The sequence below is a fragment of the Thamnophis sirtalis genome, unplaced genomic scaffold, assembly GCF_051295495.1.
Source record: "Thamnophis sirtalis isolate CommonGarterSnake01/CBP01778 unplaced genomic scaffold, rThaSir2_p1.2 scaffold_3, whole genome shotgun sequence".
In the NCBI taxonomy this organism is placed as follows: Eukaryota; Metazoa; Chordata; class Lepidosauria; order Squamata; family Natricidae; genus Thamnophis; species Thamnophis sirtalis.
In genome coordinates, this window is record NW_028261383.1 from 119,043,197 (window position 1) to 119,066,143 (window position 22,947).

At 38.2% G+C, this 22,947-nt stretch overlaps 1 protein-coding gene across 2 annotated transcripts in view; it reads right to left on the minus strand.

Moving 5' to 3' along the window:
* TBCD (tubulin folding cofactor D) overlaps positions 1-22,947 on the minus strand; it is a 159,330-nt gene that overhangs the window by 19,958 nt on the left and 116,425 nt on the right. For both annotated transcript variants that reach the window (XM_087709819.1, XM_087709818.1), the window contains 10 exons: positions 18,653-18,684; positions 17,761-17,823; positions 17,159-17,235; positions 15,924-16,005; positions 13,463-13,578; positions 9,811-9,899; positions 7,437-7,577; positions 3,740-3,823; positions 2,600-2,758; positions 1,558-1,696 (listed from right to left, as the gene is read on the minus strand). In XM_087709819.1, coding sequence (XP_087565945.1) covers positions 1,558-1,696; positions 2,600-2,758; positions 3,740-3,823; positions 7,437-7,577; positions 9,811-9,899; positions 13,463-13,578; positions 15,924-16,005; positions 17,159-17,235; positions 17,761-17,823; positions 18,653-18,684 — 982 coding nt within the window. The remainder of the gene's footprint in view (positions 1-1,557; positions 1,697-2,599; positions 2,759-3,739; positions 3,824-7,436; positions 7,578-9,810; positions 9,900-13,462; positions 13,579-15,923; positions 16,006-17,158; positions 17,236-17,760; positions 17,824-18,652; positions 18,685-22,947) is intronic.

Genomic DNA, 22,947 nt, shown 5'->3' on the forward strand with positions numbered 1-22,947 from the left:
TATATTCACCACCCAGAGTTATTTATAAAAAATAAAAAAAATAAAGATGGGGTAGAATCTATCAATCAACCAATCAAACATTTTCATGCTCAATGAATGTTGCTTCAATTATTTGTGGACCAAAGCAAATTAAAAGAATAACAAGACAGAAAGAGGGAAAGAAATGCTTTCTACATCCCCTACAATCTGACACAGGAGGAGGAGAAGGGAGAAAAAGGGATAAGGGATAGAGAGTACCACAGGGGAAAATGTTGAGAAGACTGAGCTTGCTCTTAAAGAAGTCCAATCCTCCAAGATCGAACTGCTTGCCTTCCTGCACCTCCTTCCTATTCCACAAATTAAAATAGAGGAGCTAGTCACTCTTTTGCTCCATTTAGTGCCCTCCCAAGTAATGAATTGTCTTTGTGAAGCTCAGGAGAAAAGAAGTTTTAATTTCTGTTGTACATTTTGCTAGTCATTAAGGATGTACAAACCCTTCTGTAGGAGGAACAGCTCATTTGGGTGGTGTACGCTCCAACTGAAGCCTGTATGATTCGGGGGTTTTGGTCTGTGTGAGGAACAAAATGTTTTGATCCTGTAGACCAGGCCTGTCAAACTGGTGGCCTGGGGCTGGATATGTCATGCGCAGGCCACACCCAGCCCAGTCCTGCAAAGGCAAAAAAGTCACGATATGTCATGATTTGGCCTGTGACGCTATCAGGTTTGACACCCAAGCTGCAGACAAATACACTTTTTTGCATTATAGTACTGCATTGTTTCTAGATTATTAAAAATGCTGACACTACCTTAAAGCAGTACATCAAAATTGTGCTCCAGTCAAACTTGACTTCTAGTGGGATTGTTTTTTCTTGATAACAATATAGAAATGGTTAACTACGGGCTTCTTATAAATTTTATTTTTTATTTAATTTGTTTATTTAATTTTATTTATTCATTCATTCTCCTCACTCTATACTACAGGTCTCAGATTTCTTCTGGAGATTTCCAATCTGAACATTTACCAATTCAGATCCTGCTTAGGTTTTTGAAATCAGCCAAATTTAGTTAGGCGCTGCTTCATTACCAATAGCTAAAATCACACTAAAAAGTATTCCAAAAGGTTTTTTTTAATTTTTTTGCTGTAAACCAAAGCCTCACAATAAAGCTTGTAACTGTATCATTAAAACCAGACTTATTAACAAATAACTCTCACTGATTTTAATGTGATCTAAAAATATAAATGCCCCATATTAGCATGTCTTTAATTTTCAGGAAAAGGAGTACTAGTTTCAGAAGGAATGTACATTTGTGAATGTTTTCTCTTATTACTATCGTGTGCAATGATATAGGATGAAAAAGAAGTCTGTAAGCAAACTACTTCAAGCATATTAAATCACAATATTAGTACATCTTGCATATTCATACTTGTATTAATAGACCTGTACTCCTATTGATCAACAACTTGCTTCCAGAAATTGGCAGCCAACATTATTAATTCTTAAGTAATATTCTTAAAATATTCCTTCCGTATGTTAAGTGATAAAACTGTTCCAAGCAAGTAAGTTTTGATTCCCTTACTGTTGATTCAGTTAAACCTCCAACTGATACAGTGAGGCCTGTCAGAATGTGGTAGCGATAGGACGCTAATCCCAAAAGCTGTGTGATTCTGGGGAAGGCCTGGGATGGAGCACTCCAATTGAAAGTTACAGCTTCTGCCCTGCGAAAAACATTGAAACAAGTACAAAAGAAAACAGGTCACCCAAACATAACTATCATTCATGGTTATTTTATTTTATTTTATTTTTAACTTAAACCTTGAATGCCAAAATGAAGAAATTGTTTTTGCTATTCAACAGAATAAATGTATTTTAAAGTGTGCTGTATTACCATATTTTTCGGAGTATAAGATGCACCGGAGTATAAGACGCACCAAGATTTTGAAGAGGTAAATTTAAAGAAAAAGTTTTTGCACTCTGCAGGCCTCCTAAACCCTCTGCATGCCTCAGTTTTTATGAAAAAGAGTTTGAGAGGCCTGCAAAGTGCTCCTGGGGGCTGGGTTTCCCCAGAAGCACTCTGCAGGCCTCCCAAACCCTCTGCACATCCATTTTTGCAAAAGGGGCGGGGTTTTGGGAGGCCAAAAATGCTGTATTCAGTGTATAAGTTGCACCCAGATTTTCACCCTCTTTTCTGGGGGAAGAAGGTGCATCTTATACTCTGAAAAATACGGTATTGCACTATCTTAGGACAATTCTTTAAAGGTACAACTTAAAACAATACATTAATGGTTTTCACTGCAATTACGAGGCAAATCATGCTTCAAGTTGCAAAATATTCTGGATAGGGCAGCTCTACTAAAGTATGAATACGCTACAAATGACTACTTAAAAGCCCTCGCTTGGAGGGAGCTAGAGAAGGATGTGAAACAGCCGAAGAGAAAGTGGAGAAATATTTTAATACTAATACCTCTGCTTCTGAATAATATTCACTTGAGGCAGTTCCTCTTTTCAAAATAGATTTCCAGTCTAAGTTTACAGACATTTGCCTATAACCACCACTTAAATTGATGGATTTCTTTTCACATATACAGCCAAAAGTCTCTTATCCATTCAAAACTGATTACCTTGGAAATATCCTCTCCAAGTCTTCCCGATGGGGTATGTGTGGGACTGGAGGGTTATCAAAGTTAAGAAGGGCGAGGAACACAGATCCTGCATGAGCTCGAAATCGGTCAATTTTTTCAGCTGACTGTTGAGCCACAGAGCACATAATCCGTTTGGAACTGAAAATTAAAACACCATTTAAAAGACAAATCCAAATCATACATTGCATTTTTTTTTGCTTTGCCCTGAATAACCCTCCTCCCACACCAATCTTTCAGACTTCTGCTAAGAACCCTTTCCAGAAAGGGGGGGGAAATGAATGGTTGTGTTAGCCACTGACCCCTCCAGCAGCCGAATCAAAGGAGGAAGAGGAGGAGGAGGAGTCAGGGTCAGCATCAGGGCAACCTGAGAGCTCCGAGGGGGAAGAGGGAATGGAGCTGGCAGAGAGAGAGAGAGAGAGAGAGAGACAGAGGCGGAGCCTGGACTGTCTGTCAGCCCTCTGAGTCAACAGCCCCCAGATCTGGAGGTGGTTTATGAAGACGAGGAGGAACAGCTGGATCCAGTGCCTGCACAGAAGGCAGAGGAGAGGAAAGCATTGGAAAGCCATGGGCTGATCCTGGGTAAGGAAGAACCACTGCTACTTGTGAGGCCCCACCCTAGCTCTAGGGATAAAAGGCAGGAGGCGAAATAAACGTAGCAGACAACTATTCACTGGCACTCCTAATAAATGAATCTTTTGAGGTCACATCAGAGGAGTGGTTGTGTTTGGGGAGCTTGGTCAGAACAGATTGAAAAAAAAAATATCATTATTTTTGCCACAAGGTTGAAGACCAACCCATTTAGGATACTTAGATCTCAGGTCTCTCAGCAGTTGCAGTGGGTGAAATTTGGGAGAGGAAGACCCAAGATTAAATTGGTGACTGGGCAGCCATTGCTTCCCAATTCAACCTCTTTGAGAAGTTACAATCCACATTCCTTGATCCCAGACAGATACAAGACAGGACCTGCTTAGGACTTTCATTAACAATAGTGATGGGAGCAACTGATGGCAATCAGTAGGGGTGACTCTTGCAGAAGCCTTTCCAGAAAAGGCTGATTACTTAACCCAAAGCTGGTTAAGTAACCCAAAGGCTGACATATAATGTTTGGAAAGTACATACACGTTTGCATCAATTAAGGCTGGCTCAGTCCTGGTTAACAACAGGGTTATTTCCATCAAACTCTTCATAGCAGCTTCCCTCACCCTGTTGAAGTAAGCAACCACAGACTTAATGTTACGTTAATGTTAATTTCTAGCAAGTTTCATATAAATTTATAAATACATCATGATTCTGTGATCAGAATAAAATGCTTTGGTGTGTACGTCATGCACATACTCAATAATGGCTCCAAGATGTTTTTGTTTGGGGAGGTAGAAAACTGAAGCAAAACAAATCAGAGTCAGTCAGGCATTCGAATTTTGCAGTCAAACCTCTAGGGAATGTTCTACATGCCACGTCTCTATTATTGCTCACCTCATTCATTCTAATTTCAGTGAGCAACTTTCAAAGAACATATATGAGTTTATGTGTGTGGTGACTAAAAACAAGCAATAATTGAAGAAAGACAGAAACTCTTTCATGCAGAGGCATGAAAACTTAAGTTGATGGGTAGAATTGAGAACTGAGATTCTCAGTTCCTAAAATAATGCTTACCCTAACCTTAAAGTTCAAGCATACAGTCTTCACTGTTGTTAGTCATCTTTATTAATTATAGGGTTTCAAAAGCACAAAGTACACCCAGCTCCATTTTGGTTTTGCTTTCATTTTCCTAGAGCTTCCAAAGCACACCAGTAATTTGGAGTCATATCATCTATTTCTGTTTTGCTTTTTAAAATAATTCCTCCAACAGGTGGGTGAAGCCTCTTTCATCCCAACTTCCAAAGGGCAGGCTAAGAATTTCAACTCTGTGTTTAATTACATTGCTTCACCATCCTGCTTCCACCAGCCTTTGTACTACTGTGTTGGGCTGATGTACTGGCCACAGCTCCTACCAGACAGAGATTTTTTTGGGAAGATTTAATCACATTGGATTAGACCTTTGTGGAACTAGATAAAACAGTGTGCTAATCAGTTATAGGTCAGTGTACCAAAATCAATCTCATCCATTTTGAAACCACTCTATTTCTATTAAATAAATATATATGTTTAATGGGACTAAATGTAGTACATTTATGATCATGTCTTTACTTAATTAGTTTATCTTGATTTTCAGACAAATAGGAAAGCGGTTTAAAAGAAAGAGACAGGCCCTGCCATCCGCTCACAATCTATATGACAAGACATAGAAAGGAATGGAGAAAAAAGAAGAGTTCATTAAGGTCAGAAAGAACTGGAAAGCCATATGCTGGCATTTACATGCAGTTACATGCAGATATAAGTCTATCTTCCTGTGAAATGCTCACTGAAGTATCAGTTTGGGGAACTTGTTCCTTTGAACAACTGATTGGAGGAACAAGAATCATAATCATATCACTGGCTTTTGGAACTAGGATGTACTGCCTTCAGCCATTCTAGATGTGCCCTATCAACTAGGACAGACTACCATATGTGGGCTGCAATATTCAGACAACGAGTAGATGGGAAAAAAACAGTAAAGAAAGGTCTAGCACACTGCTGCCATCCAGTGGTCTTCCAGAAGTTTGCAATCTAATCTAGGACATGACATCCTTATGTCCACTGGAACGGATTTGTTTCTGGCAATGGAAACAAAGCAAGCTTTTTTCAGCTGCTCCTTCTTGGCTGAAATTGTGTACCAATGAATGCTTTTCTTGCCACAATGTTTTTTCCTACAAGTACGGATCAGATATCGTGGCCCTAAATAACCTGAACTTTTCTCTAGGTGTTCTCTAGAGGTGACCATGCTTATCTCCTCCTGCACCTCAAAAATAATAAGATCTCCCCAAAAATAAGGCCATGTGCTTATTTCAGGGGTCAAAAGGAAATAAGCACATGGTCTTATTTTCGGGGAAACACAGTAATGAACACACCTCATCTGATCTGCTGTTACATTGCCAGTTTTATAACTCATTCCCAAGAAATCCATCTGTATCATGACGTGGCAACACACGTTATGCTTTTTTAAAATGGAAAATTCAAAATAATGAATATGTTAATAAGAATTAGCCTACTGGGTTTCTGTCTCAGTTTCCCCGCACAAGCATGTACACACGTGCACTCTCCTACACCCACACAGAGAGCAATTAGACCACTTTCAATCAAAGAAACCCTTTTTCTGTTTCACACATCTTGCTCTTAAGGTTTTTATATTTAACACCTGTAGACAGAATTTGGACAAGTCCCAGCAAACAGCCTGTCAAAAGGAATGTTGAGTTTGCATATGGAAAATACAGTTTGTTAGCTTTCCCACGAATCCTTTAAAAATAATAATCAAAGCTTCGTGTACATTCCTATTCTTTTTGGACTTTTTTTTCACTGGAGCAGACACACACCTCAGAAAGTATTTTCCCAAGAGTACCCACACATTCAATTCCCTTTCCAGCCCATTGAGTACCTAGCATCCTCACTCTGAAAAAGGTTTGAGAGCTTAAAGAAGCAGCTTTGAGCTAGCAGGGTTTGACTATCTGGTCAGAGGTAAGAGATATTTATTTAACATAGAAACAGATACGCTAACTTTGAAACATTCAAATTTAATATTTCTGTCTGGATATAAGTATAAATTTGTATCCATGTTTATTCTAGAATTAAGACTTAATTCAGGATAAATTCAGGCCATATAAATTCTAGAATAAACATGGATACAAATTTGTGAATACATGGTTGGAATCTCTGTTATACTTCCCCAAAAAGTTAAATATTCTGGAAAGGGATAGCAGAGAAAATATTCCTTTCTTACTAGCTCCACATTCTTACTTAATACTATCCCTCTATCTACAACTTTCTGTAAGTTTTTTCTTTCTGATCAAATAGTAACAGAAGGAAATATTCACAGGAGTTAGCTATAACTGCCCTCATATGATTTGGCCTCCCAAAACTAAACATATCTTTAAAAAGTAAACAAAAAGTAAAATCTAAATATGGATTTCCCACTACCATCATGTCTCCTAACACTCATTGCATGTTTATGCTATGCTATCTCTGAATTTGGTTACATTCTGAAGCTACAAATTATACGCTCAATTCTTTCTACATTCTTTCGCAGACGTTTCTTTAGCATGCAAGCATGAAATATGCTAGAAAATATTTTTAATTGATTGGTTTAAGGATACATGTAACAATTTAAAACAGAAATAGTTCACATTTTTAGTGTGCTGCAATGAAAAGTTGCAGAAGACTTTGTGCAACCAGGCAAAGTTATGCAATGCAATTTAATAATAGGAAAATTCAAAAGTTCATGTAAAACAAAATCACTTTTTGTTAAGCTATGAGTACAAATGGTTAGACATTCATGTTTTTATTTATGTCAAAATAAAACTTTGTGGTTTATAGATAATAGAGATAATGAAAAGCAGTTGCTCTTTAAAATAATGTGTGCAAAATGTGGCTTGTAAGAGGCAGTAGCAATGTAAGAAGCGAAGGAGTCCAACTGTTGGTACAACTACACCCTCTGCTGTTTAATCACCATAATGGAATATCAGAACAGCTAATCTGTTCTTTCAGAATGAAATAAAACTAAGGAAATTTTTGAATTAAATTAAACTAAATGACAATTAAAAATAAATATTTGGAAGATTTCTCATGGAAGAAAGCCTCAAAAATAAGTAAACGCCTTAGTAAGATGCCACCATTTTCACATTTTCTCTGAGTTTATCATTTTGCTTTGCATTACAGAACAAATCTGGGACCTCATTCATCTTACCATGCTCCAACATCGCCTCGGCTGTCTGTTGTGTAATCATTCACACCATCCAACAATATGTTGTATATCTCTGTAACGTTACTTTTACACACAAATTCATTTGGTGAGCCTTCTCCATTCACCCCTACTGTCAAGCAAACTCTAAAGGTAGAAGGAAGAAAGCTTATTATAATCATATAATATTTAAAAAGCCATAATATTTGTGCATTAACAAATTTCTGCTTAACCCAATAAACAATTTAATATCTCAATATCCCCTATTAATCAAAATGTAAGTAATGCATTTTACAAGTAGTTCTCAACTTACGTCCAATCATTTAACGATGGTTCAGAGTTACAGCAGTGCTGAAAAGAAGTGACTTAGGGCCTGTTCTCGAAGTTGTGACAATTGCAACACTCCTCATGCATGCTATTTGGCCCTTGGCAACCAACTCACATTTACGAACACAACTAGGATAGTTGCAATATCCTATAGTCATGCAATTCTGATTTACCAGCAAAGTCAAGGGCAGAAGTTCACGTTACTGTTTGATTTACTTAATGAACATGTGATTCACTTTACAGCCATGACGATTAACTTAATTATGTGATAAAAATGGTGGTAAAATCTGGTCCAGTCACCTGATGACTCGCTTAACAACCACATCACTTAATGACTGAAATTCTGGACCTAACTGTGCTCATTAAGTCAAGGATTACCTTGATATTATAAAAGTTTAATTGGTTGGTAGGTAGGTAGGTAGGTAGGTAGGTAGGTAGGTAGGTAGGTAGGTAGGTAGATAGATAGATAGATAGATAGATAGATAGATAGATAGATAGATAGATAGATAGATAGATAGATAGATAGATAGATAGATAGATAGATAGAATGAATAATTAGTTTTGGTATTAAATTTTGTTATGTAGAATTAACTACATACTAGGAGGAAAAAGCAAAGGAACATATTGCCCAGGTGACTGTAATATTCTCCTAGTCAAGGTTTTTTTTAAAATACCTAATGACACAGAGAAAGACCTGAGTACAGTGGGAAATTTAGAGGAATCTTTCTATCAGCATTTCAGCTTGCTCCTCAGTGACAAATTGTTCAGCTGTTTTATATAAAAAGGTGATGTTTTACTAGTCCCTAATGGTTTCAGGATATGCACGTACTCTTGCCATTTACAATGGATATTTAACAAAGCAGTAAGCAATTTCTTCTACTAACAAGTTGTCACTGGAAGCAAAGCATGGAGTTCTGGAGAAAATTCCATTGGCAACGATCATGGCTTGTTTGAGATGCAGGATTTCCATTGGCATTCTATATGTATCATGTTACAGGGCCAGCTTTTGACAGAGTTTTCCCCACAGATTACAGAATTCATTCTACATGTTTATACCAGTTTTTCCCAAACTGTGATGTGTACCTTCCTTGGGGAAGTATAGAGTCCAGGGGAGGTATGAAAAGTCTTTTAATTTACTATTGCTTAAATTTATATGCTGCCCACCTCACTATTTAAGCGACTGTGACTTACAAAATGATAAAAAGTACGAAGAAGTTGTTCATAGTTACCTATTTTAGTATCTAAACCAAAGAAGAAGAGATACAGGTAGTCCTCAATTTATGACCACAACTGAGCCCAAAATTTCTGTTGCTAAAGTAAGACATTTGTTAAGTGAGTTTTGCCCTGTTTTTACCACCTTTCTTGCCACAGTTGTTAAATGAATCACTCTAGTTGATAAGCTCATAATCCGGTTGTTACGTGAATTTGGCTTCCCCATTGACTTCGCTTGTCAGAAGGTCACAAGTGGTGATCACGTGACCCCGGGACACAGCAATGGTCATAGGTAAGAACCAGTTGCCAAGCATCTGAATTTTGATCACATGACCATGGGGATGCTACAAAAGTTGCAACTGTGAAAAACGGTCATAAGTCACTTCTTTCAGTGCCGTTGTAACTTTGAGTGGTCGCTAAATGAACTGTTGCAAGTCGAGGACTACCTGTAATTCTGAGTATGTAAAACATTTACTTGCAGATGAAAATCCCAAGATTACAGGGTGAACAGCCAGATTTTTAACTATGGCTATAAGAACAAGGCTTTTAGTAACAAATCAATACTGAGGTTTTAATCCTACTATGTATTATTTATTATTATTTTTTATTTTATAAATTGTTTTATCCAATGCCAACTTTAGTTTATATTCGTAACTTGCTTTTAAGCTTTTTGGCCATCATAAAATTGATTGACGTTCTTACCCCTTTTATTAAGTTTTGTCTGACAAGAAAAACATGGTAAGAGATATATTTATATATTTATTTATGCAAATAAATTCATAGTATTATAGTCTTAACTGCGCTTGCTACTAGGTACAGGAATACAGAAAAGTTTACATACTGTGCAACCGCTTTCAGGCCATCTCTTCTGGATTCAGCAAAACTCACACCTCCAGAAATCGAAGTGGCTTTTTTCAAAGCGTCTAAAACCTCAGAGAATAAAAGGAAATCCAAACACTAAAACTAGTCCTTGACTACGTTTCTCATAAAGTATTAGGCAGAATAATGGAGATGAAGCAGTTACAATAAAGTGGGGTGCAGAAGAAAAATAGTGGATGGTAACGAAGGTATGTAATAGATTTGCACATTACAGATGAAGCAGAACTTTTCATGTGGTTTATTAAAGATGTGCATTACATTCAGTCAGATATCAAGGCTGATTTTCATTTACAAGGGTGACAAGGCAAGCCTAAACCTGTCCCGTTTCAGTTCTGTAACACCATGAAGTTTGGCTTCCGTGAAGCTCCAGCCCATTGCAAAAGACAGATTAGCAGCGCTTGCGCATGTACCCACCACCCAAGTAATTCCCAGAAAGAGAAAGGAGGAGGATTACTGGATTCAGTATCCAGCCAGCCTGTCCTTGAATCAAAGTGATCCTAGTAACAAGGCCCATTGGCTGCCTCTCTCAGTGGATCTTGGGAGTGAGCCTTATTTATGTTTTGTTCCACCTTGCTGATGCCTATCCTGAGTGGATTGTACAATAATATTTTGTGATCTGTTTTGACTGGTTGCTTTGGCCATACGATCTAGTTTTATTACTTCCACCTCAACCACTGATAAGCCAGTTGTGCTTTATTTAAGAGATGTCATAATTTCACATTGATCTTTTCAAAATCCATGAGATTTTGTCTTGAAACCACCACATATTTACAGTGATTGTCACCACTGTTAGGGTTTATAAACCACATAGTCTCAATGTCTATGAAATCTGTTATCCTGCAGCCATTCAAATCAGGATCTATACCACTATCTATACTCTCTTGTCTCTTTTCTGAATTGGAAGTGGTGGCTTCTTCTTTGAGATTGTCATATAAGGTGAAGATAAAGGTTCCCCTCGGACATATGTGCTAGTCATTCCCGACTCTAGGGGGTGGTGCTCATCTTCGTTTCAAAGCCGAAGAGCCAGACCTGTCCGAAGATGTCCCCGTGGTCATGTGGCCAGCATGACTAAACACTGAAGGCGCACAGAACACTGTTACCTTCCCACCAAAGATGGTTCCGATTTTTCTACTTGCATTTTTACAAGCTTTCAAACCACTAGGAAGCTGGGAAAAGTAATGGGAGCTCACTCCGTTATGTGGCACTAGGGATTTGAACCGCTGAACTGTCGACCTTTCTGATCCACAAGCTCAGTGTCCTGGCCACTGAGCCACCATTTGCAGACCCTCAAATGCCCAACCTCCACATAATGCTGAGCAACTGTGGGAGCAGGGACAGACCGATGATCCTATGGAATATCCAATCTACATCCAGCAGCTGTCACTTGGCTTATTTCCCAGAGTATTGCCATCTTGCAGGACTCACTACTCTGTACTCACTTCTCACACTCACTACTCCTGCACATAGCAATAGCAATAGCAGTTAGACTTATATACCGCTTCATAGGGCTTTCAGCCCTCTCTAAGCGGTTTACAGAGACAGCATATTGCCCCCAACAACAATCCGGGTCCTCATTTTACCCACCTCGGAAGGATGGAAGGCTGAGTCAACCTTGAGCAGGTGAGATTTGAACAGCCGAACCGCAGAACTGTAGTCAGCTGAAGTAGCCTGCAGTGCTGCATTTAACCACTGCGCCACATAGAAGGATCAGCATCATTTGTACCTTCCCATTGCTTCAGTCAGTTCTATACTGAATAAGGCAGGACTCCACTTTTTGAACCATGTAAATTATGGATTTGGGCTGTGTGGAGAGCTGGTGCTTCAAGGACATTATGTATGGTTCCTTCCCCTCATGAAAAGGCAGAAAGCTGGCCATGACTCTCCAGTTTTTCCAAATCACTTTGACTTACGATCACAGTCTGGGCATTTGGCGCCCACAATGAGAACAATGGAGTGAAGACGGTAGTGGAGCTAAAAGATAGAGAGTGGAGCAGGTAGTTGGGGTCAGAGGGTGTGGTGCCTGGTAGAATGGTATAGGGTAGAAAATAGTGTGTTTGTTTGTATAAAATGAACTAATGCTGGGTACTAAAGAAGAAACATCCCAAAGTCCTGATCAATTAACTGGAAAGATGATTGTGTGAACTCAGGTTCTTTGGTTTGGGAAGGGTTAGGGAGACTTTTATTTAGGGGAATAAAAGACAAAACCATCAATCTTTTAAATGGTCAGATCACTTTCTATTCATCTTAGTTCTTTGCAATGACCCTTCACTGTAGAAAGAAGAACTTATTTGACTAATCTGCTCTAGATTCCCAATGGGCCCTGTTGGGTTTCAATAAGATTTTGGGGATATTTTGAGGCTCTGGTGCATAGTTCACCTGAGGCCCTCTTGACTGACTGGAGCAGGATGCCAGGACAGTGGCAGGGGGATCAAATTGCACTTTGGCAGCCTCTCTGTAAGCAATTCCCATGATTCCCAGAAAAAAAATGATGCCCAGAGTGCCTCTGAAAATAAATAATAAATCTGATCAAATACTTCTCTAAACATTTCTTGAGGGAGATCCAGTTCTTAAAGAAATTGTGATTTCTCAAGAAATATTTCCTTGATACAAAAGAGTAAACTGTCTGGTGTCCAACACTCCCTTTTGGGGTAAGGTTATCAAGAGTGGCTGTGCAACTACAGAAGAGTCTGGATGATTGCGTATTATATGGACTCCTTCCAGATGGATTACAGACTGAGATATAGCACTCAGATAGTATTGATTACATTTACAGATGACTTTTGGCAGGACCAGGATGGAGATGCATGCATGCCAGCCAATCTTGAACTTGGGTTCTCAGCATTTGCTGGAAGAGCAGTTGACAGCCACGGCAGGGAAGCCTGTGCACAAATCATCTTATCTGTGAACTGAGCCCACTCATGGTCTTTGATGTCCATCTCTCTCTCTCTCTCTCGCTCTCCCTCCCTCCCTCCCTCCCTCCCTCCCTCCCTCCACCTCTCTCTCTCTCACACACTCCTCAGCTACCATATGAATCCCATGGGACTGTCTTGAAAACCACCTAGAAGTTGCAACAAAGGCAGAACTCAGTGGCATGAGTAACTATGGATGATATTTCATAATTAACCATGTCACATAGTTGTTTCACAAAAAACCATGTCTCCCTATAAGCTTCTGGGACAATTCAAAGCTCTTTTTATCCTCTCTAAAATCCTTCATGGCACAGAACTTGCAAGACCATCTGTCTCTAACTGTTTCTGCTCGATCCATGAGATCCAGCAGATTATTCACGCTTTTGATCTCTTCCACAAAACAATGCTTTCCAGTAGCTTTTGTGTTTCTTCAAATTGTACATTTCCAGATTAGGACATCTAATAAATAAATAAGTGACTCCCTGATATCCAGATGTAAATGTGAGATAATGTTGATATTTCATCATTAGTCTTAATTGACAATGGAGACGAAATGAAAAGTAGCAGAAATTTGGTTATAGAAATCAAACATTGGCAATATTATCTATTTTATGTTTAACAAAGCCATCACGAATCATTAAAATACAGTTTTTAAAATACTTGAAAATTGTTACAAAACATTCTACCTTACACCTGAGCTCTCACCTCCTGGAGTTTGCCTTTTAGAAGGAACTTTGGAAGGGCACCCAAGGCTAGTGAAAAACCACAGCGAATCATTTCCTCATGTCTTTGAAGGCCTGAAATGTATTGCACCAGCAAATCTGCAAAACATCACACTCACTGTCTGAGTAATTAAAACTCCAGAAACAATGCTTTAAAGTATTAAAATTTACATGAAACCGCTGGGAGAGATCATCCGTAGGCACGGGATTAGATACCATCAATATGCGGACGATACTCAATTGTATCTGTCCGCCCCGTGCCAAATCAATGAAGCGGTTGACGTAATGGGCCGGGGGCTCGAAGCCGTCATGGACTGGATGAGGATTAACAAGCTTGTGCTCAACCCAGAAAAGACCGTGGCTGTTGTGTTTTCCTCCCAAAAATTCGGCCATTAATCCAACACTCAGGCTGGGGGGTCAAATTTTACACCCCTCAGAGAGGGTTCGCAACCTGGGAGTCCTCCTGGATTCACAGCTGTCATTCGACCATCATATGGCGGCTGTGACCAGGGGGGCATTCGCCCAGGTACGCCTGGTGCGCCAGTTGCGACCCTACCTGAACCGGGAGGCCCTCACAACAGTCACTCGGGCCCTCGTGATCTCTAGGCTGGAATACTGCAATGTGCTCTACATGGGGCTGCCCTTGAAGAGCATCCGGCGACTTCAGCTAGTACAGAACGCAGCCGCGCGAGTGATTGCGGGTGCACCCCGATTCACCCGCATTACACCTATCCTCCGCGAGCTGCGCTGGCTACCTGTTGATCTCCGGATGCGCTTCAAGGTGCTATTGACCACCCATAAAGCCCTACATGGCAGTGGATCTGGATACTTGAGAGACCGCCTTCTGCCAATTACCTCCCTACGGCCTATAAGATCTCATAGGTTAGGCCTCCTCCGCATCCCATCGGCCAGCCAATGTCGGCTGGCAACCACAAGGAGGAGGGCCTTCTCAGTAGCGGCCCCGACCCTTTGGAACGAGCTCCCCGTAGAGATTCGTACCCTCTCCACCGTCCAGGCCTTCCGCACAGCCTTGAAGAACTGGCTCGCCCGTCAGGCCTGGGGATAAGGACCACTACCCCGCCCGAATGTTGTATGCATGTTGCGTATTATTTTATTATGTGTTGTTGTCGTAGTATTGTATTGTATTGTATTCCCCTCTCCCTGGTTTCTGTGAGCCGCCCTGAGTCCCCCCAGGGAAAAGGGCGGCCTACAAATAAAATCAATTCCAAAAAATCAATTCCAAAATAACAACTGATTATTTTTGAGGGAGGGTGGTGATTAAACAAACAATTGAAACCTATTCATGTAATATTCATTATATAATGTATTACTAATAATTCTTATATCCCAAAACCTTCAAAAGTTTTATTATGACAATGTTTTGACAGCAAAGCATGAGAATAAGCTCCACAAGATGGCACGAGTCCATTTTCCTTCAGTGATATCATTCTATCACTTCAAGCCATTCAGCATGTCTTCACTACAAGATATGTGGTAAAGCATTACTAGTGAATTCTCTGAAAATGAGGAAAGCATTTTTTTAAAAAAACACTGTCAGGAAAGAAATTCCAAGAATTTACATATGCATATATTTATTTCCTTTGGGGAAAATATTAGATTTTCATCCTGCTGGACTTCCAGAGAGCCATTAAATGCTGGCTCTTTTACCAAGCCATGGAGCAACAGAAGGTCTACCAGTAGTGGGATTCAATTGTTTTTACCACCGGTTCTGTGGGCGTGGTATGGTTGGTGTGGCTTGGTGGGTGTGGCAGGGGAAGAATACTGTAAAATCTCCATTCCCTCCCCACTCCAGGGGAAGGTTACTGCAAAATCCCCATTCCCTCCCAATCAGCTGGGACTCGGGAGGCAGAAGGGGGTGGGGCCAGTCAGAGGTGGTATTTAGCAGTTCTCCAAACTACTCAAATTTCCGCTACCGGTTCTCCAGAACTGATCAGAACCTGCTGAATACCACCTCCTAAGTCTACCCACTATAGGTAGCTTTAGTGTGATAGATGTTTGTACTGTAATCATCCTCCGTGTGCCCCATATATTTTTGGTGTTTCTGTTTCTGCTTGTTTTAAGCAGTTATTTCTTTGATGTTTTAACCGCATTGTGTAAGACACCTAAAATTACACTATGACTGAGATGCCATACAAGTAGACAAATAAAGAAAAAAGAAAAGCACAGTGAAGCAGCACAGCATTCACAAAGCATTAGCCTATGAAACAAGGAAAAGTTCTAATTTAATCAAAACACAAACCAAGTTAAATTAAAAATTAAACAAAATAATATGCTAGAGAAAAACATAGGTAATTGACTGTACAAAAGTTTGTTCTATATGAAATGTGGTTCAGGTGGTGCATTCTTTTTTCTTTTCTTTTTAGTTAGCAAGATACCAGAAGTAATTCTTAGATTTAAAAAAATAGAATCGGGTGAATTATTACCTTGCTCAGCTGGATTTGCTCCTCCCTCTTCATTGCAGTAATATTCATTACATAAAGCAGCTAACGCAGACACTGCTGATTCCTAAAAGCCAAATCACAAGTATATAGAATTACTTCTCTTTCAAATGCACTTCGAAAGAATTCTATTGTAGAGACACCTGATAGATCATCTGCAAAAATCCTATGGTAACATATTTAATGTCTATTTGTGCAATTATTATGACTATGTCAGATAACCCATTCGTCTGAGATTTCATACAGTTGAGTAATATCCTATGCTCAAATGTTCCACTGTATGAGCCAGAAGCAAGTCGAGCTGGTCAAACAATGCTACATTACAAATTATCCTGAACTAAAACCTCCATTTGGTAGTAGGACGGGAAGATACTGCAATTAGTTTAGTATTGCTCTAATCATGGCTCCGAAGAGGTAATACTAAATTGAACTACATTTCAGCATGCTCTAGGTATAGCTTAAATAAAGCATTTTTTTTGTTCTTTAATCAGCACTTTTGTTATCCAAATGTACAGCATTTGGATCAGTGACTGTAATAAAGTATTTAGTATTATCCGATTTATCTCAAATTGATATGATATACAGGTAGTCCTTGACTTGAGACCATAATGGATGGGCCCATTAATTATAAATTGTGGTGGTTGTAAAGTCATCCATATGACTGATCTGATTTTACAACGTATGTCTGCAGTGGCCATTAAGCAAATCACTGTGATTGTTAAATGAATTTAGAAACACTAGAAATTTAAACTGTAATACAAGCAAAACATGATATTTAGACCTTTTAAGATCAATACGGATAAAATTAAAAGGTAATTTTAATTTTATCCGTATTGATCTTAAAAGGTAAAGGTTTCCCTCACACATATGTGCTAGTTGTTTCCGACTCTAGGAAGCGGTGCTCATCTCTGTTTCTAAGTTGAAGAGCCAGCGCTGTCCAAAGACATCTCTGTGGTCATGTGGCTGGCATGACTAAATGCCAAAGACCCACGGAATGCTGTTACCTTTCCACCAAAGGTGGTTCCTATTTTTCTACTTGCATTTTTACATTCTTTTGAATTGCTAGGTTGGCAGAAACTGGGACAAGTAACGGGAGCCCACTCGGTTATGCGGCACTAGGGATTCGAACTGCTGACCTGCTTCTGATCGACAAGCTGAGTGTCTTAGCCATTGAACCACTGTGTCCCTCATAAATAAAATTAAAAATAAAATTACTGTACTTTTATTTGCTGTCTTGAATTGCTTGAAATAAGATGAAGGCTTTGTAAACTATCATTTATCAGCCACTGCCAATCACCTGAAGATAAAGAAAAACATACCTTGGTAGTATATTGGTTGCATTGTTTTTTAGCCCATCAACATCTTTTTATAAATCCTTACAGGTTCAAATTCCAACTGAAATTTGTTTCAATTTCTTTTTGCCGCTGTATTTTTAAAAGACATTCCACAAATAAAATATCCATATAAAAACCACACTACAATAGCAGGCATAAGGGACATAAAAAAGCAACTGCTATTCCATATTTTTCTGGAATTGCCATCATTCTATAACATCTCTAACTCGACTTCCACCTACTGACATTCTGACATTCCTGTGATGAATGAAGCTGAATATAGCAAACATGGCCACAGCATCAAGCTGACAGAAGGGGCAAAAAGATAAATATATTGAACCACTCTGAACTACATCTTGTGACAGTAGAAAATAAAGCAATTTACATGATTATAATTCTTGCTAAGTGAATAATACTATTTATTTGCTAAAATTATAATCATCAGCAAACAGACATGGTAACTCTACAACATGACAAACATCACCTACCAATTATGGGATCTTTTCTAAAAGGCATTTTTGAAAGTGACAACTTTTCAATCAAAGTGCAGACTAGAAAACAAGAAGGGGGAGGGGGGAAAACAATCAAAGCTCCATTCACTGAATTAAATGGCATTCACAAACCTTTTTACACGGGGTGAGGGTTCATGAAGTCATACCGTTATTACTACACAGTAAATAGCATTGTATGGCAAATTTATCAGCAGAGGGAGATATAACAGGAAAAAAATACTGCTTCAGAGGCCGGGCAATAGGAAATTGTTTTCTCATTGAAATTCTGATCCACCACCTTCAACATCAATTTGATGACCTCAAATATGCTGTTTAAATCACCCCAAAGGCAGCACAATGGCAAATTTGACTATAGAATTGTAGGCCAGCAGATCTCCAAGGCATTAGTTGGGGAGGAATACTATTTTCCATTCATACCAAGAATTATTCACTGATGGCAGGGAAGAGTTCCTGCGTACATAGAGTTCCTTTTTAATTGGAATCCCACCATATATTCCTGAACTTGCCCCTTAAAACAGTGTTCGGGGGAAGTAACTGATTTCGACATCAAACTGGCAAGAAAATTGGTTATTGCAACTATGTTATTTTCTGCTATGGAAAGGAATATGAAAAAAGAAATCTGGGATTTGATCATGTTTTATTCTACATTTTCTGAATCATGAGTCAAGAAAAATATATTTTGGTACAAGAATTTTAGATTAGGGAGAATGGCTGAGGTCTACTTTAAGAAAAAGCTATTGAAATCAAAGAAAGGTTGGCAAAATATTCAGTGAATCAGAAGACTAGCCAAGTTTATATTATATAATCTTAAAATGTAATATTTATTTCCAAATTATAATTGTAAATAGTTCTATGTCAAGTAACATACCAGCTGGCCTCATTAGTTCTCCACCTAAACCTCTGGAAAAGAGAAAAAAAATACCAATTTAAGAAACAACATCACTGCCAGCATTTTGCACTGACATGACAGAAAAATGAAAATTGATACATGAATCTAAATCTGCCTGTTTTGTCAAGATTCAATACATCAAAACTTAATAAGAAAGCTATGCATACACGGCAAATACCCCCAAATATTTCTTTGGTAACTTTACTCCTTTTTTTGCATGAGTAGTAAAACAAATCAGAATTTGAAGCTTCACTGTTGCTTCCTATTAACTGCAATCTGTGGTTAAGAGCTTACAAATATGTCGGATGTAGGAGTTTTCAAACCCAGATCTTAATTCAGATGTATCCCAAACTAAGTTTGTATGTGAATAGCAGAAAGAGGAGAAGCTAACCCTGCTGCATAGAATGGAAATAGTTCTGCAAGCCATAATTTATTACGCTAAAATTTGCATTCCAAAAAGTTATGTGATATGCAAATGTGGCTTTAGACTTATCCAACAGCCAAATTCAATTGTACCATCATTTCATTGCATATTTATAAAAAGTCCTTTTAAAGTCAGCTTTCTGGCAACTCTCTTGGGCTAGTCTATGGAAAGCATTAGATGAAATCTGTGGTATTAAGTTGATCCCATAAGACTGCTATTGTATTATTTTTGATAAGCATCTTTTACTTCCTTAACAAATTCAATTTTCAATTTTAAAATATTATTTCATTATCTCTTGTTCCTATGTGAACTACCCAAATTTTTAAGTACAGTACTGTATTTCAATAACTACAAACCATGCAATATGCCAAAAGGTTTTTATTGCATTTGCATCCTCTTTTTCCTCTTACTAATATACATTCAATTTATATACATAGTATCATGTTTCAGCTTCATGCTTTTTCTCATCAGCAGTGATCCATTTAAACTGCCAGAGAATCATATCACATTTGAAAATACCTATGACAGGGATGAAGAGAAGGATGCCATGTTAAGGCTCTGGCCATATCATACACATTTTACTCCTGAATTAGAATAGAATAGAATAAAATAGAAGATTTGGAGGACTTCTAGTCCCAACTTCCTGCTTAGGCAGGAAACCTTACACCATTTCAGACTATACAAGGGGTTGAAAGCTGTCTCAGACAGGGCTGGATTTTCCTATAGGCTAACTAGGCTTCAGCCTAGGGCCTCAAGATCAAGAGGGGCCTACATTCAAATTGTTAGCAAAATTAAAATTACACTATTCTAAAAACAGTGAACACTAAAACACTGAACCGAAAATAAGGAGAAATTCTACGCATATGACTAATAAACAAACATAAAAATGTATTGGTTAAGATCGTTCCAGCGCCGCGGCAGTTGGGGAGCCCGCCCACGTTCCCGGCACCGGCAGTCGGGCGAGAGGCGTGGCCGCTCCCAGTAGCCGCCCCGTCGACACAGAGCCCACCAGCGGCCAGGCAGGTGAGGGCAAGAGGGCCGAGCCGGGCAGCTGAGCGCAGCAGGGGAGGCGGCTGGCCTCGCTACCTTTGCCGCAGAGCCGAGCTGCCCTCCGTCGGGAGACCAGCTATATATATTGATATATATTGATATATATTGATATATCACAGTAATGATGTATTTTATTGTCTCTCATGTAATTTACAAACTTAAAAATGGGAGGTGAAACGGCCTCATAAGTGGAATAGCCTAGGGCCTCTTTTCATCTAAATCCGGCCCTGGCTGTCTGGTACAAAGAATAAGGTTTCTGGCAGATATCACTGGAAGCTTTTACAGAAATGTGATTGATTAATACAAGAAACATAATCCTCGCATAGATAGACCTTTATTCTGATCCAGAGGGCTTCTTTTGCATTGTTAAATTCAACAAGACAGTAAATATTAAGGGAAAATAGAACATAGAAAGATTATGTGGAGGTTGTAATTTTTGTAATAGATAAAAAAATGAAACAAACTAGTATTGCACTAATAGAAACAAGAAAGTTACTCTTTAAAATCTTTATATCTCATGACCTTATATCTAAGGAGTGCACTAACAGCCTTCATTCAATTTGGTAGCTATTCTGGACTCTGAAAATGGTGTAACCAAGTTTGGAGATCTGAAATGCAATTTGTAAAACTACCTCTGTTCTCTCATGGGGAAAAAAACAAATATCCAAATTTGTTCTTCAACAAAGTGGGACAAATATTGCAATTAAATAGAAAACTATAGGTGCAGCGTGTCAGACTCAATACACATCTGTGTACTGGGTCTCTCATGGGGAAAAAAACAAATATCCAAATTTGTTCTTCAACAAAGTGGGACAAATATTGCAATTAAATAGAAAACTATAGGTGCAGCGTGTCAGACTCAATACACATCTGTGTACTGGGTCTTTATACGTTGCATCTGATTTTAAAAGGAAAAGCAATACTTTACTGCAATGCAGTTGCTTTGAAATAGAATTTAATTGTGTTTGCAGTGGGAATGCTCATCCCCATTTTCAGATTTCAGATGGAAAGCTCTTTACATAAATATAATAGTATTTAATAGAAATTATGATCTGTTTATCAGTTTTGGTAATATATATATAAAAGATGACTTTGTTACTGTTTTCCAAATAATAAAACAGTCAGTAGCTAATTAATTCAACCTTAAACATGATCATTACACAGCAGTTCATGTAAACATTGAGGCAAAATCACGCTGTACAGCACATAGAATAAGAATATCTCTGTCACAAGGCTATACAAAATATTCTGAATTCATATCACTCTGAAGTCAAGCTTGAAGCCATGGCTCATTTCAGACTTCAAATACCTCATTTCAAGGGCAAACCATTCAAATAAATGCAAGGTGGTTTCATCATTTGAGAAGCATTGTGAACCAAGCTAGGACTATTTTAAATCTGAATAATTTCAATTTCAAGGTGTTTTGTATAGACCTTACTCTTTGGCCTCCACACTATTATGATTTTAGTGACTAAACTGTGATGTTCTCACTTTACATTAAAGGGCAAAAATTCCCAGTTACTAAATGCAACATTCCTCTTCACTTCTTTTCCTATCACAGCTATTTCAAAGCTATTATAATTGGCAGCATATTAGAATTCAGGATAAACTATATGGGACTGGAACTTTGTGGAGTTCCCAATTTAGAAGCTGTATGACACCTGACTATTTTACCTTGCAGAAACGGAATATAGCCTGAAATACACTATTCTGCATTGGCAGCAGGATTTTATTGAACTCAATGCATACATTTACATTAACTCAACTAGTCAATCAAGTTCACTATTGCTGGATTTTATTAAATATTACTTCAGTTTATCTCACAAATCATGTAATTGTCTTGTGCTCTACACTTTCCAAGGTTAATGCTTTTTAAAAATGATATATTGCTTTTGCCAGAGTCACTTATTAACATAGTAAACAGAAATCAAGCACAGGCTAATGTAATTATTTGCTCCTCTGGGAAAGCATTTCTTATTTCTGAAACAGAAATTCTCATTCCAGAAATCAGTAAATGCAGCCACAAAAATTTGATTGCTGTTAACTTCTGACACATGTTTAATGTTATTGTATTAAAATTCCAAGAAAATGCTTCTCAGATGGGAATCTTCATGGCATTCTACCTTTATTATAGTCCATTAAACTGGTTTAACTTGTTTAGCAGTGCTGTTCTATTACCATAAATGCAAAGAAGCTGCCTGTTATAAAATGATGAAAAGACTATTCTTTTATATATTATTCAAATGTATAAATGTATACATTTATATCTTGAAAATGTGTAAATACCTACAAGTCAATAATTCTGGAGTCACATTATTTTGAAGAGCACATTATTATTGTTAAAGGACTCAATATCAGTTACCTTATGAACCAACAAATTCTGCAAAACTGTAACACAAATTTAAATGAGCTATATAAATATGGAACAGCTAATAACTTTTGTGCTACATATAATTCATATTTAAAATAGTTATTGCTCTCAGAAAAAGAAGAAAGATTTGGGACAACCATAACCTCAAGCTGGGCAAGCTAGTAAATTTCATCCAAAGCTAGCCCAATAACGTTGAAAAATTGCAGGGTGGATAAAAATCAATGATTTTTTAAAAAAAATTAAATCAGATTTTTTTATTTTTATCACATATATTTTAATAAAATGCTTTTGGAGTAAAAAATTATCTAAAGATATTTATTCAGCATGAAATGGAGCTTAGTTATGTAGCATGAGGCTGTATATTCTGTAATATTGGGACTGTCGGTGAGTCAACAACGGGTCAGAGGAGGAGCTACTGTGGGACAGAGA